At 35.4% G+C, this 15,066-nt stretch overlaps 1 protein-coding gene across 5 annotated transcripts in view; it reads left to right on the top strand.

The window, feature by feature from the left end:
* The window catches only part of ARAP2 (ArfGAP with RhoGAP domain, ankyrin repeat and PH domain 2), a 209,698-nt gene that overhangs the window by 128,869 nt on the left and 65,763 nt on the right, over window positions 1-15,066 (top strand). For all 5 annotated transcript variants that reach the window (XM_047855319.1, XM_047855320.1, XM_047855318.1 and 2 more), the window contains exon 20: window positions 11,291-11,454. In XM_047855319.1, coding sequence (XP_047711275.1) covers window positions 11,291-11,454 — 164 coding nt within the window. The remainder of the gene's footprint in view (window positions 1-11,290; window positions 11,455-15,066) is intronic.

The raw sequence follows: 15,066 nt of genomic DNA on the forward strand, positions 1-15,066 counted from the left end.
AAGTATAGGTGACAAAAATGAGGGTGTCTCGTCAGAAACAGTGCAAGCCAGAAGACAACATATCGAAATATTTTCAAGTGTTTGGGGAAAAACAAAACAGCATTTAAAAAAACCTGACAAAATTAGCAAACCAGCAGCTGTTAACCTAAATACTAAATTTAGCAAAAAAATATCTTTCAGAAATGACAACTATATAGTTTGTTGTTGTTGTTTTGTTTTTAAAGAGAGAGAATGTGAGTAAGGGAAGGGGGAGAGGGAGAGAGAGAATACTAAGCAGGTTCAATGCCCAGCATGCAACCCAACATGGGGCTGGATCCCAGGATTGTGAGATCATGACCTGAGCTGAAATGGAGAGTTGGATGCTTAGCCACCTGGGCGCCCTAAAATAAACTAGTTTTGACCAAATAAAATGCTGATGTATTCTACAAGACTTAACTATTTTTATTAGAGTGTATATGTGTAAGATACCCTATTGTTCAGTCATATCTGTGTGGCACGTTTGCCTTTTAGTTGTGTTTAAAATTATTTATGTAAATGAATTTATTTTTTATACAGTTAAGTTTATTGATTTTATTTGTGAAGACAGTCTGGTTTTTAGCAGTAGACCAGGCTCATATGTGATAGTCTACACTTTGTGGCTTTTGTATTGCGGTTTTGAGAAAATTGTTTTTGTAAGTCCTGGGGCTTGGTTTATAGGTCTTACTGAACTGTCTTGATTCATTATAGGATATAGGAATGTTTCTTTATATGACCTTGAAATGCCCTTTAAAATTTATGTTTGAGGAATGGACAGTTAGAACTCTATTATAGAGTTCTTCAAAGTAACTTTTCAGATTTTCAAGATGTAAATGAAATATTCCTCTGGGATCCTAGAAATGTAAAAACATTGTTTGATATTAGTTGGGATTACAGAGTCGTCCGGGATTTGTGTTGAAAATGTCTTTTGATGCTTCATTCCATGTACACAGAGTTTAGCTAAGCATCACAGAGGAAAGTTGTTGAACTGATGCTATTAAATGTCACACATCTACTTCACGAGATGCTGTATTTTAGGATTCAGTCTTTGACAAGTTGACTTGGGCGCTAACTTGTCATTACTTGTTCTACCCCTCACTAGTTCACAAGGAGACAGCTAAACTTGTCATCATGGGATTTCTTCTGACTAGAAAGAAAATTTAAAGTTTGAAATGTGCACAGGTGATGGCAGAATTACACTGGTATTGAAGGAGGGTTGTTGCATTTTGGATTTCTTTCCTTGATTGCTGCAATAACTCACCCACAGCACTTGTTTGTTTATAAGCAAACAGTACCAAATATTTTGTAAATATTTTGAGTTTGATTATCAGTAAAAAAAAAAAAAAGTTAAATATGAATCAACGAAAGTTTAAAGTTCTCTCTTTACCTAAACTCTTTTTAATTTTTTTTTAACATTTATTCATTTTTGAAAGTGAGAGAGACAGAGCATGAGTGGGGGAGGGGCAGAGAGAGAGGGAGACACAGAATCCAAAGCAGGCTCCAGGCTCTGAGCTGTCAGCACAGGGCCCGACACAGGGCTCAAACTCACGGACCTCGATATCATGACCTGAGCCAAAGTTGGACGCTCAACCAAATGAGCTACCCAGTTGCCCTGACCTAAACTCTTGAAGTTAGCAAATCATAATTTCAATTGTCTACATAATGTATTGGCTTGATATTTCTCAGGGAATTTACCCAATTTATATAGTTTCAGTTAGACAAATACACCCAGCAATAGAATGCTATTGAGCTAAAGATGATGTAAGGTAAACGAAAAGGCTAAATAAAGCATGTCAGCAATATAACAGCAAGTGTCTGGTTTCTTCAAAAAGAAAATTATAGAAATAGGAAGTCGTGGCTGCTGTGGTGCTGTGGAACATAGAAACAATAGACACAGATGTCAGGGAAGAAATAGTCGTTATAGCAAGTTCAGAAGATGTGAGAAGTGTGTATAAGGTACTGGTAACTTTATCTTCTTAGAGAAACATTTATAGAAAAGAAACTAGAGGAAAGAAAGGACTTTTATTTGCTTTTTAAATTAGGGCCAGTGAATTATCAGGAATGTAAAAGATGACCTCCCACCCCCAATAAAAGAAAAGAATAACCTAGTGTTTATGCACCTCATTTCTTTCTCTTTAGGTTGAGTCCAAAGGAGCCCCATCAGAGTTTGAAATCAAGATTAAATAGTTCTGCTCTGGTATAAATATAGTTTTAAATACATCAGTGATTACTTTTAACTTGTGTTTCAATTCAAATTTTATATCTAGCAATAGGATTTTAAAACTATTATGTACCACTAAATGCTATGCACTATGCTAATGACCAGAAATCCAAAATGCTTTCTTCCTTGCTTGCCTGTGCAAAGTTTGGATTCTAACAGCAAAAACATTTACACACAGAACAGATAGTATAATAGAGGGCAAATCAGCTATTCAGAATTAGGAAGGGACACATGTACTAAGTATTGGGACATTAAACATAGAGTGTCAGGGAGGGTTTCCTGGAGTACAGTTCAGGGAGGATGGGAGTAGCCAGCCAAGAGCAGGAAATATTTATTGTAATCAGATATGATTTTTTAAAGTGTGTCTTTAGTGTAGGAGAATGGAAGAGTTGGAGGGGAAAATATGGGCCAGATATGAAGACCCCTTAGTCATGAAAATTCCAGAGCTGTAGAAGGGAAATGATGAGGAAATGATGCCATTGGCTTTGCATTTGTCAATTTATTTTAGATTTTTTAATCGAGGTGTAAATGATAGGTAATGTTAGTTTCAGGTATACACATAGTAATTCAAATTTTTATATATTGTGAAGTGATCACCACCTTCAGTCTACCATTTGTCACCTTCTAAGATTATTACATATCAGTATAGTCCCTGTGCTGTACATGGTATCCCCATATCTCATTTACTTTAACTGAAAGTTCATACCTCTTACTTGTACTTAGTTTGTACCCTTCCGCTGTTTTGCCCATCCCTTCACCCTTCTCCTCTCTGGCAACCACCAGATTATGCATTGTATCATTATATCTAGGAGTCAGTTTCTGTTTTGTTTTGTTTCTTAGATCCCCCATATAAGTGAAATCATATGATATTTGTCTTTCTCTGACATGTTTCACTTAGCACAATACCATCTAGATCCTCTCATGTTGTCACGAATTCTTTCTTATGGCTGAGTAATGTTTCATTGCATATATATACACCGCTTCTTTATCCATTCATCTGTTGATGGACACTTGGGTTGCTTCCATAACTTGGCTCTTCTAAACAATGCTGCAGTGAACATGGAGATGCATATGTCTGTTTGAATTAGTTTTTCTTTCTTTTTTTTTTTTTTTTTTTTTTTTTTTTTTTTTGTCTTTCAGATAAATGCCCAGAAGTGAAATTGCTGGATTGTGTGGCATTTCTGTTTTTTATTTGTTGAGGAATCTCCATACTGTTTTCCATAGTGGCTGCACTGTTTTACATTCCTATCAGATGTACATGAGGGTTCCTTTTTTTTTGTATCCTCATCAGCACTTGCTATTTCTTCTCTTTTTTGATACTTTCCATTCTGACACATGTGAGGTGGTATCTCATTGTGGTTTTGATTTGCATTTCCCTGATGATGAGTGATGTTGAACATCTTTTCATGTGTCTGTTGGCCATCTGACTAATTTCGTTGTAGAAATGTCTACTCATGGGGCGCCTGGGTGGCTTAGTCGGTTGAGTGTCTGACTTCGGCTCAGGTCGTGATCTCGTGCTTTGTGGGTTCGAGCCCCACGTCGGGCTCTGTGCTGACAGCTCAGAGCCTGGAGCCTGCTTCAGATTCTGTGTCTCCTTCTCTCTCTGCCCCTCCCATGCTCATGCTTTGTCTCTCTCTGTGTCTCAATAATAAATGTTAATTTTTTTTTTTTTTTTTAAAGAAATGTCTATTCAGGTCCTCTGCCAGGTTTTTAATTGGATTGTTTGCATTTTTTTTTTCCTCCGCTTGAGTTGTGTGGATATTAACCCCTGTTGGTTATATAATTTGAAGGTTGTCTTCATTTTCTTTTTTTTTTTTTTTTCCAACGTTTATTTATTTTTGGGACAGAGAGAGACAGAGCATGAACGGGGGAGGGGCAGAGAGAGAGGGAGACGCAGAATTGGAAACAGGCTCCAGGCTCTGAGCCATCAGCCCAGAGCCTGACGCGGGGCTCGAACTCACGGACCGCGAGATCGTGACCTGGCTGAAGTCGGACGCTTAACTGACTGCGCTACCCAGGCGCCCCTATCTTCATTTTCTTGATGGTTTCCTTTGCTGTACAAAAATTTTTAGTTTGAAGTATTCCTGTTTATTTTTGCTTTTGTTGCATCTTGCCTGAGGAGACAGATCCAAAGAAATACTACTATGACCATTATCCAAAAGCTTACTTTTTTTCTTTTTGGTATTAGTTTTCTGCTTTCTGGTCTTAGATTTAATCCTTTAATCTATTTTGAGCTTTTTTTGTGTTTTGTTTATAGTGTAAGAAAGTGATCCAGTGTCATTCTTCTGCATATAGTTTTCCCAATACCATTTATCAAAGAGCTCTGTTGCATGTTTTTGCCTTCTTTATTGAAGATTAATTAATTATATAAACTTGGGTTTATTTCTGGACTCTCTATTCTGTTTCATTGATCCGTGTGTATTTTTAATGCCTGTATCTTACTGTTTTGATTACTGTAGCTTTAGAATAGTTAGAATGTAAGGAGTGTGATACTTCTAGTTTTGTTCTTCTCAAGATTGCTTTTGCTATTCAAGGTCTTTTGGGGCCCATATAAATTTTAGGGTTATTTTTTCTAAATCTGTGAAAAATGCTTGTTGGTATTTTGATAAGGATTGCATTACATCTGTAGATGGCTTTGTATAGTATGAACATTTTAATAGTATTCTTTCAATCTTTGAGCATGGTATCTATTTCCATTTATTCATTGCATATTTGGTTTCTTTCATCAGTGTCTTAGAGTTTTAAAAATACAGGTCTTTCACTTACTTGCTTAAATTTATTCTTAGGTATTTTATTATTTTTGATGCAATTGTAAATGGTATTGTTTTCTTCATTTCTTTTCTCATGGCTCATTATTAGTGTATAGAAATGCACAGAGTTCTGTATATAAATTCCAGATCTCTCAATTTTACTAATTTATTCTTTTTTTTTTTTTTTTTTGGTGGAGTCTTTAGGGGTTTTCTGTCCATAGTATCATGTCATCTATAAATGGTGACAGTTTTACTTCTTTCTATGATTTAGATGCTTTTTATTTCTTTTTCTCATCTGATTGCTATGGCAATGGCTTCTAATACTATTTTGAATAAAAGTGGTGACAGAATTCTTGTTCCTTATATTAGAGGAAAAGGTTTTATCTTTTCACCATTGAGTATGATGCTAGCTTGGGTTTGTTAAATATAGCCTTTATATTGAGGTATGTTTCCTCTAAACTGACTTTGTTCAGAGTTTTTATCTTTAATGCATGTTGAATTTTGTCAGTTGCTTTTTTCTGCATCTATAGAGATGATTGTTATTTTTTGTATTCTTCCATTTGTTAATGTGTCTCACACTGATTGATTTGCAGATATCAAACTGTCCTTGCATACCTGGAATAAATCCTATTTGATCATGGTGAATGATCCTTTTCATTATATTTAAATTCAGTTTTATAATATTTTGTTGAGGATTTTTGCATCAGTGTTCATCATCAAAGTTGATAACGATATTCTGGCCTTGTGGAATGAATTGGAAGTATTCCTCTTTTTTTTTTTTTTTTTCTTTTTTGGAAAGGAATTGCAAAGGATATGTATAAACTCTTTTTTTTTAAATGTTTGGTAGAATTCACCTGTGAAGCCATTTGGTCTTGGACTTTTGTTTGTTGGGAGTTTTTTTGATTACTGAGGTTAAGTTTTGTTACTACTAATGGGTCTGTTCAAATTTTCTGTTTCTTCTTTAGTCTTGGAGATTGTACATTTCTGTGAATTTATCCATTTTTCTAGGTTTTCCAATTTGTTGGCATATCATTTTGCGTAGTAGTCTCTTATAAGCCTTTGTATTTCTATGTTATCTGTTGTAACTTCTCTTTCATTTCTGATTGTATTTATTTGAGTCCTCCTGCTTTTTTTTTCTTGATGAGTCTGGCTAAAGGTTTATTAATGTTTATCTTTTCAAAGAACTGACTCTTAGTTTTATTGATTTTTTTGTCTTTTTAGTTTTTAATATCATTTATTTACATTCTGATCTTTATAATTTCCTTCTTTCTACTAATATTGGGCTTTGTTTATTCTCATGTTTCTAATTCCTTTAGGTGTAAAGTTAGATTGCTTACTTGAGATTTTTTCTTATTTCTTGAGGTAGGCCTATATTGCTAGAAACTACCCTCTTATAACTGCTTTTGGTGCAAGTTACAGATTTTTTACCGTTGTGTTTATATTTTTATTTGTCTCCATGTATTTTTTTAGTTTCCTCTTTGATTTCATCATTAACTCTGGTTGTTTAGTAGCATGTTGTTTAGCCTCTGTGTGTCGTTTAGCCACTTTTCATGTTGTAATTGATTTCTAGTTTTATACCACTGTGGTTGGAAAAGATGTCTGAAATGATTTGTCTTCTTAAATTTATTGAGTCTTGTTTTATAGCCTAACATGTGATCTGTTCAAAGAATGTGCCATGTGCACTTGAAAAGAATATTTATTCTGTTTTTGAGTGGAATATCCTGTATATATTTATTTTTTCATTATTTATATTTTAGTTAATATATAGTTCAGTGTTGATTTCAGAAGTAGAATTCAATGATTCAACACTTCCATACAATAGCCAGTGCTCATCACAAGTACCCTTCTTAATGCTCATATGTATATCTGTTAAGTACATCTGTAATATGTTGTGTAAGGCCTGTGTATCTTATTGATCTTATGTCTGGATGATATATCCATTGATGTATGTGGGAGTGTTAAAGTTCCTTACTATTATTTATAACTGTCAATGTATTACTGTCAATTTATTACTGTCAGTTTCTCCTTTATGTCTTAATATTTGCCTTTTACACTTAGATGTCCATATGTGGGTGCACAGATCGTTAAAAGTGTTATATCCTTTTGTTGAATTGATACTATTATCATTATGTAATGTGATCCCCTATTACATTTTTTGTTTGTTTTAAGGTCTGTTTTGTCTAATGTAAGTATTGCTACTCCAGCTTTCTTTTTATTTCCATTTGCATGGAATGTCTTTTTCCATCCCTTCACTTTATGTGTCTTTAGATCTGAAGTGAGTCTCTTATAGGCAACATATCTATAGGTCTTTTTAATAATCCACTAACTGTCCCTCTTTGTCTTTTCATGGGAATATTTAGTTCTTTTACATTTGAAGTAATTATTGATAGATATGTACCTAATGCCATTTTGTTGATTGTTTCCTGGGTTTTTTTGTTGTTGTTTTGTAGGTTTTTGTAGTTTTTCTGTGTTCCTTCTTCTTTTGCTCTCTTCCCTTATGATGAGATGACATTCCTTAGTGTTCAGTTTGTATTCCTTTTTCCTTAATTTTTGTACATCTGTTACAGATATTTAGTTTGTGGTTTCCTTGAGGTTCATATAGAATATCTTTAGTGTATAGTAGTTTGTTTTAATTTAATAGTCATTTAAGTTCAAGGATGTTCTAAAAGCACTGCATTTTAACTGCCCCCTCCTGATACATTTTATGTTTTTGACATCACATTTTACACGTTATTATTTTGTGTATCCTTTGACTAAGTGTGTAGTCCTAGATAATTTTACTTCTTTTGTCCTTTAACCTACATTCAACAACCTACATAGATAGTTCTAGCTATGTAGGTTGTTGATCTACTTTATTCTATGTTTACCATTACCATTGATGTTTTTTTTTCTTTCATAGTGTTTAGTATCTAGTTATGGTCTTTTCTTTTTATTTAAAGAAGCCCCTATAACATTTCTTATAAGGCTGGTTTGGTTTTGATGAACTCCTTTAGGCTTTTGCTTATCTGGGAAACTTACCTCTCCTTTAATTCAGAATGATAATATTGCTGGGTGTAGAGTATTCTCATTGTATTTTTTTTTTTTCCTTTCAGCACTTTGAATGTATCATGTTATTCCCTCATGACTTCCTTATGTAAAATTTCTGTTATAAAATTAGCTGATGGGGCGCCTGGGTGGCTCAGTTGATTGTCTGACTTGATTTTGGCTCAGGTCATGATCCCAGGGTTGTGGGATCCGGCCCTGCATTGGGCTCTGAGCTGAACATGGAGCCATGGAACCTGCTTATGATTCTCTCTCTCCCCCCGTCTCTCCCCCTCTCTCCCCCTCTCCCCCCTCCCTCCCCCTCTCCTCCCTCCCTCTCTCCCCCTCTCTCCCCCTCTCTCCCCCTCTCTCCCCCTCTCTCCCTCTCTCCCCTTCCCCCTCCCCCTCTCCCCTTCCCTCTCCCTCTCTCCCCCCTCTCCCTCCTCTCTCCCCCCTCTCCCCCCTCTCTCCCCCCTCTCTCCCCCTCTCCCCCTCTCCCTCCTCTCTCCCCCTCTCCCCCCTCTCTTCCCTCTGTCCCCCTCTCCCCCCTCCTCCCCTCTCCCCCCTCCCCCCTCCTCCCCTCTCCCCCCTCCCCCCTCTCCCCCTACTCCTCCCTCCCTCTTTCTCTCCTCATCCCCCTCTGCTCCCCAGGTCATGCTTGCTCTCTCTCAAATAAAAACATAAATTAAAAAAATAAATAAAATCAGCTGATAGTCTTGAGGGAGATTCCCATGGCATGTAAATAGTTGTTTTTCTCTTGCTGCTTTTAAGATCCTCTCTTTAATTCTTGACACTAGTTATAATGTATCTTGCCATGGGTCTCTTTGAGTTCATGTTATTTTGGAATTTCTGTTCCTGGCCTTGGATGTCTTTTTCCTTTACCAGGTTGGGAAAGTTTCCGGGCATTATTTCTTCAAATAGGTTTCCTGTCCCTTTGGCTCTTTTTTTTTTTTTTTTTCCCCTTCCTCTGGGACCCCTTTGATTCAAGTGATCATGTACTTGATGTTGTCCCAGCGGTCCCTTAAGCTCTGCTCATTTTCAAATTACTTTTTCTTTTTGCTGTTCTGATTGCATGCTTTTCATTCCCTGGTCTTCCACTCTCCTGCATTGATCCATTCTTCTGCATCATTTAGTGTGTTGATTCCTTCTAGTACTTTTTATTTCACTTATTATTCAGCTCTGATCAATTTTTTTTTTTTATATTTTCCATCTCTTCATTGAAGTTCTAACTGTGTTCATTCAGTCTTCCTTTGATTTTTAGTGAACATCTTTATGAGCATCACTTTGAGTCCTCCAGGTCCAGTGTCATTCAAAGCCATTGTTTCCTTGTTTATTTTCTGTTTAGATTATCTGTCAGTTGTTGTAAGTGAGGTATTAAAGTCCCTATTATTGTTATATTACTGTCACTTCCTTTATGTTAGTTATTGTTTTATATATTTGGGTACTTTCACATTGGGGACACAAATATTTACAATTGTTAGATCTTCTTGTTGGATTGTCCCCTTTATTATGATGTAGTGCCCCTCTTTATCTCTTGTTACAGTCTTTGTTTTAAAGTCTAGTTTGTCCAGTGTAAGTAACTATTGCTACTCCAGCTTTCTTTTGACATCTGTTTGTGTGATAAATGTTTCTCCATCCCCTTACTTTCCATATGCTGGTGTCTTTAAGTCCAAAGTGAGTCTCTTGTAAGCAGTATAATGATGGGGTATTTTTTTTTTTTATCTGTTCTGATACCCTATGTCTTTGGATTGGAGGGTTTAGTCCAATTACACTGAGGGTGATTATTGATGGATATGTATTTATTTCCATTGTATTACCTGTTTTGTTGTGGTTTCTGGAGATTTTCCCAGATCCTTTCCTGTCTTTGTCACTTTTGGTCTTTGCTTTCCACTCAAAGAGCCCCTTTTAATATGGCGTGCAAAAAGCTGGTTTAGTGATGTGACCACTACTTTGAACTCTTTATCTGGTGGACTGCTTATCTCTCTTTCATTTAGTTCTTCTTCTGAGATTTTGTTTTGTTCTTTTTTTAGGAACATATTCCTTTGTCTCCTTATTTTGCCTAACTTCCTGTGTCTGTGTATTAGGTGGATCAGTTACACCTCCCAGTCTTGAGGGAGATTAGTTTTGCATATTAGATTGTCCTGGAAGCCCTGAAGAGTGAGTATTAGAGACGTGGAGAAGTAGGAAAGGAAACTATTAGGAAGCATTTTAGTGACCTTAAGAAGCATTGTAAAAACTTGAAATCAGACAATGTCAGAATGAAGAGAAGGCAGAGTAAATATATCCAGGAATGGAAATCAACAGAATTCATGTGGCAGTAATGTGGTTTGGGTGGAGGCAGAACCAATCTAAAATTAATTAATCCCATATTTCTAGTGGGATAAGTGGAGGATTATAGTACTAGTCTGATATGAGGAAAGAAAAAGGTTCAAGATAATTGTGACACAGTAAGATGAGGGTGTCCAAAAATTAATATTAATTAGTATTATTGTTTACTTAGTTATTAATATTACATTCGCTGAGTCTTGAGGTAGGTACTATTATTATCCTCATTTTGTCACTAATGAAACTGAGGCCCAAAGAAGGTTGATAACTTGTCCAAGGTCACAAAGGAAATAAGTGCAGAGTGAAAATTTGAGGTTGGGTAGTGATTACATTTTCTACTCTCTTGACTACTTCATGCTCTTTTCAGTCACATGGAGATATGATCTGTGAGATAAAGTTATAATCTGTTGATAGGGATTTGGGAGTTACTGCCTCTAAGCGAGGGGTGAAACCATTGGCCTGAATGATGAGTCTCTGCAGAGTCCTTAGAGTTCTTGTGAGTGCACTGAGGTTCAAAAGAGGAAATGAGCTTGTGTAGAAATTGAGTAACCAGAAAGATAGGAGGAAAATCTGGAAAGAATTATATTATAAAAAACATAATGTATTTTTTTTCTTTTTTAAGAAGTGAAATCATCAACAGTTCTAAAATCTTAAAAAAAGTAGCCATAAAATCTAGTCACCCATGATGCTTGCCAGAGTAGTTTCAATCCACTTATTCAGAAACAAAGCGGGTCAGAAAATGAAGGGAGGTGAGACCATGAATTGAGAGAACTTTCCTGCACTTCATGGAGAGATGTCACTGTACAGATAAAAGAGATCAAATGGAAGCTAATGGTAGATGGAGAGTTTTCTTCTCATGGATGAGGCAAGATCACATTTATATGGATTTAAAGATACTCTGTCTAGAAGTCAAAATTTTAGAAAAAATTATAATTTGAAATGCTTTTAAACTTTACAGAACATTATACATCCATGGGCATACCAAGTTGGATTTCACAGTCTGGCATACTGCAATTGAAAAAGCAGCAGGTACAGATGGTAATGCATTACAGGATCAGCAGCTCAGCAAAAATGACGTTCCCATTATTGTGAACAGCTGTATAGCATTTGTTACACAGTATGGTAAGTATTGCAAAGTTTTTATTCAACCCCCAGAACTCATGGTATCATTCTTAGAGTTTTTTAAGTGGTTCCGCCACTGGACTGCATTAGAGCTCTTTATATTTGAAAGTACATCAGTGAAAAATAAAAACATCATCACCATTCAGCCAAATGCCATTCCTTCTCCCAGTAAAATTTAAATTACACAATGTACTTTTACCATTTTCTTCTTTTACATGCGTAAAAAATTTAAATGCCATACTGAAAAAATCTATATTATAAAATGTATATTAAAAATAGATTGAAGACTTTATTTTTCAGAGGTTACAAGGGTTACTGTAAAGTCTAAGGGAATGCAGCGGGTCGCCTAAACATGTTTTTGGAAGTGGTAAACTGTGGGAAAATACGTGAAAGAATTTTTTGTTGCTGTTGACAAGCATTCAAAGTATGTGTATGTATTTATTTCATTCAACGTGCTATTAGTCACATGTTTATATTAAGAATCATGGTTATTCTAATAGTTTTGACTTGATCTTAACAGAGTTTTATGAATAGTTTGCAAGTAAAAACAATTGGTTGACATACACATGGGCTAACTTCATTTTAAAATAATATGCTATGATAGTAAAGTATTCCTTGATTCTTCATGTTTATTTTCAAATATGAATTCCTCAGATTCCTTCTTTGTTACATATTTCATCAATACTCTAAAAGGTAGAAGATTGTGAACTATATTTTAAATATAAAAATGTTTTCTACCTTTTAATCTGTAGGTAAGTGCCATTGATTTAGATTACAAGTTTGGAAAAGAGTAAAATGATTGATCTTGTATTTGGGAAGGTAATTAACTTTTTTTTTTGTTCTCTTAATATTAGAAGTGTCCTTGGGTGTTTTTAATTTGAAAAGAAGGTGTAATCAGTGACAGAGCTGCAGTAAAACATTGTGTTATTAGTTTGTTACTTATTTATTGTCTGTTGTGTGCCAGCCATTGATCTTGGTACTGGGAGTACAGCAGTGGGAGTAAAAAGTTAAAGACAAAGCCATGAATCATAGGTTTCAGTAATGAGAACTGACAACAAACTGCTATGAGTAGAATGTTAGAAATAACCAAGGCTATGAAGAAAATAATTTTTAGAAATTAAATTTATAATATGTGTATATTAATCTATCTTCTTCTGGAGAGAGTGCCATTTTAAGTATTTTGCTTATTTCATATATAATTCAAGTATCATTAATCAGATTCACTGTGTTTGAATTCCATATCTTTGAATTATATACCTACTGTAAATATGTATGCAGTCACATTATGTGGCTGTTACTCTATGAAATCCCTTCCTGTGATACTGTGTCCGTATTTTCCTTATCAGTGGTAGTCATCTGTTTATTTGAAAATGGGGGAGGAAGAAGGTTATCATCTTCATTCGTTAGTCATTCAGTATTAGCACACTTGAATTTCATTGGTATAAATGAATTGCACACGTACTATGTTTTAGCAAGAGCAAAACCTCATTGGGAATTTTCACATCATGTTAGTTTCATAATGGCATAAGGTCTTTCTTAAGCTGTGAAATGATTAAAATAATTCTAGCTCCAGTGTATCCAATTTAAGGTTTCTCTTGGGAAATCAGAAGTTTCTTTGTGGTGTTTCTTTGAATTTAAAATCATTAAGCATTAGATTGTTTTCAACTAAATTTTATACATTAAAACTACTTTGTAACTCTGGCACAAGGTACATTAACTTGCATATTAAAGTAATAAAGCCGATGAAAGACTGTTTTGTTTTGTTTTTAATGAGCAGAATATGGGGGAAACCCTGATGTTACCAGCATATATAGTAGGGAAGATATGATACACACTTAGAAAATGCCCAGTGATTAATAGAATGAAGATGGTTGACTCAAAGACTTTACAAGTCACAATTATTTTGAACTTCCTGACCTTTGTATTAAAATCTGAAGGCCAGTTTTTTTGTGTTCATGGTGTCAAGATTTTGAACAGAACCGGTTCACAGTCAAATTTTTAGAGTTTAATTTTTTTAATGAGTTATAGTAGTTCTTGGGAATTATTTTAATTTATGTAAACAAAATTATGCGTGCAGTTAATATATTTCAGTACTAGCTTTTAGAAATTCATTCAACGAGGGATATAACTTAAGGTCAAAAACTTAGTCACAGGTTTTTGTTTGTGTAGATGTTGCTTATTCTTACATTAAATGATCATTTATTGAATGCTTCCTAAGTTCCAGTCATGGTAGAGTTACTGTACACAGAGAGTAAGACATGAACCTTACCCCCTAGCTTTTTACAGATTTGTGAATCAAAGACTAAGTTTAAACAACTAGGCAGTTATATATCAAGTATACAAAATTCTGTGGTAGAGAGCTTCAGGAATTGGTACAAGGAGAGCTTCATGGGTGAGATGTGCTTACCATAAGTCTTAACAGAAAATAGGAGCTAGTTAGGACAAGAAGGGAATCGGGATTCTATGAGGAGGATCAGTGTATGCTCATGTATGGAGTTATGAGAGAAGTTGTCTATTGAGGGAACTTTGTATTGTGACCAGAGTTTAGCATGAGAAGAACAGTAGATGAGAGGCAGGAGGGTTAAGCCTATTCATGTAGAGTCTTAAATATTATAATAAATCCTCAAACTTGTCCTCTAGGCAGTGAGAGGGCAGTATCTAGATTTTTAAGCATGTTGGTGACACCAACAGACCTGTATCTCAGATCAAGCTATTATCAGTGTTGAGATGGACTGGAGGGCTACACAAGAATAGGGGCAGGGAGTTGTGACAATGTAGTGAGGAACTGAGTGCAAAAAAATAACAGGACATGGGATAGAAAGAAGGGGACAGTTTGAGAGCAAGGCTATGATGAAAAATATATGTGACTTTTTAATATTGTAAGCGAAAAAGAAAAATTCTGACTTATAAAGGACTGAGGAGAAGGAAGTGCCATGTATTGAGATGCCAGAGACAACATAAAGACCATAGTGAGATTAACAGGTGAAGTAGTGAATGGGGCAGGAGACTTAATTCCTCAGATTATTTTGACTTATTCATGAAAATGGTGTGTGTTGCAGGTATATTTATAAAGTATCTGTATATAAAGTGTATGTGTGTGTGTTTGAAATCCTAGAAATGAAAACCTGGGTGAAAATGTGTATGTGGTAGTTAAACTGATGAAGTTGGGTGGGTTCACCCACAGAATTTTGTAGGGGAGTAGAAAAGAGAAGAGAATTGAGGCTGGATTTATGGAATCCTTAGTAAATACTAGATGGTAGAATAAATAGAGGACTGGACGAGTAGTCATAGAGGAATGGGGGGAGAGCTAGGAGATTATAATGTCATGAAAGCTATGACATTAAAAGAATTTTAGCAGGGATTCATTTGGAGTGTCATACACTGCAGGGGGGATTCTCATTAGATAAAAACAGAAAAGCACCTAAAAATAGGATGTCGTTGATATTCTTGATGAAGGTGGTCCTAACAGATGCACAGAAGCAAGATGATGGTTGAAGGATGAACAGGGGCATGAGATGGTAGGAAGAATAAATATAGGAAAGTCAGCTGGGGTTTGGAAGGAAGAGAGATCCAGAGACCTGGGAGGGGCAAGGGAGCACTTTAAAATTTTGT

This window comes from Prionailurus viverrinus, chromosome B1, assembly GCF_022837055.1.
Source record: "Prionailurus viverrinus isolate Anna chromosome B1, UM_Priviv_1.0, whole genome shotgun sequence".
In the NCBI taxonomy this organism is placed as follows: Eukaryota; Metazoa; Chordata; class Mammalia; order Carnivora; family Felidae; genus Prionailurus; species Prionailurus viverrinus.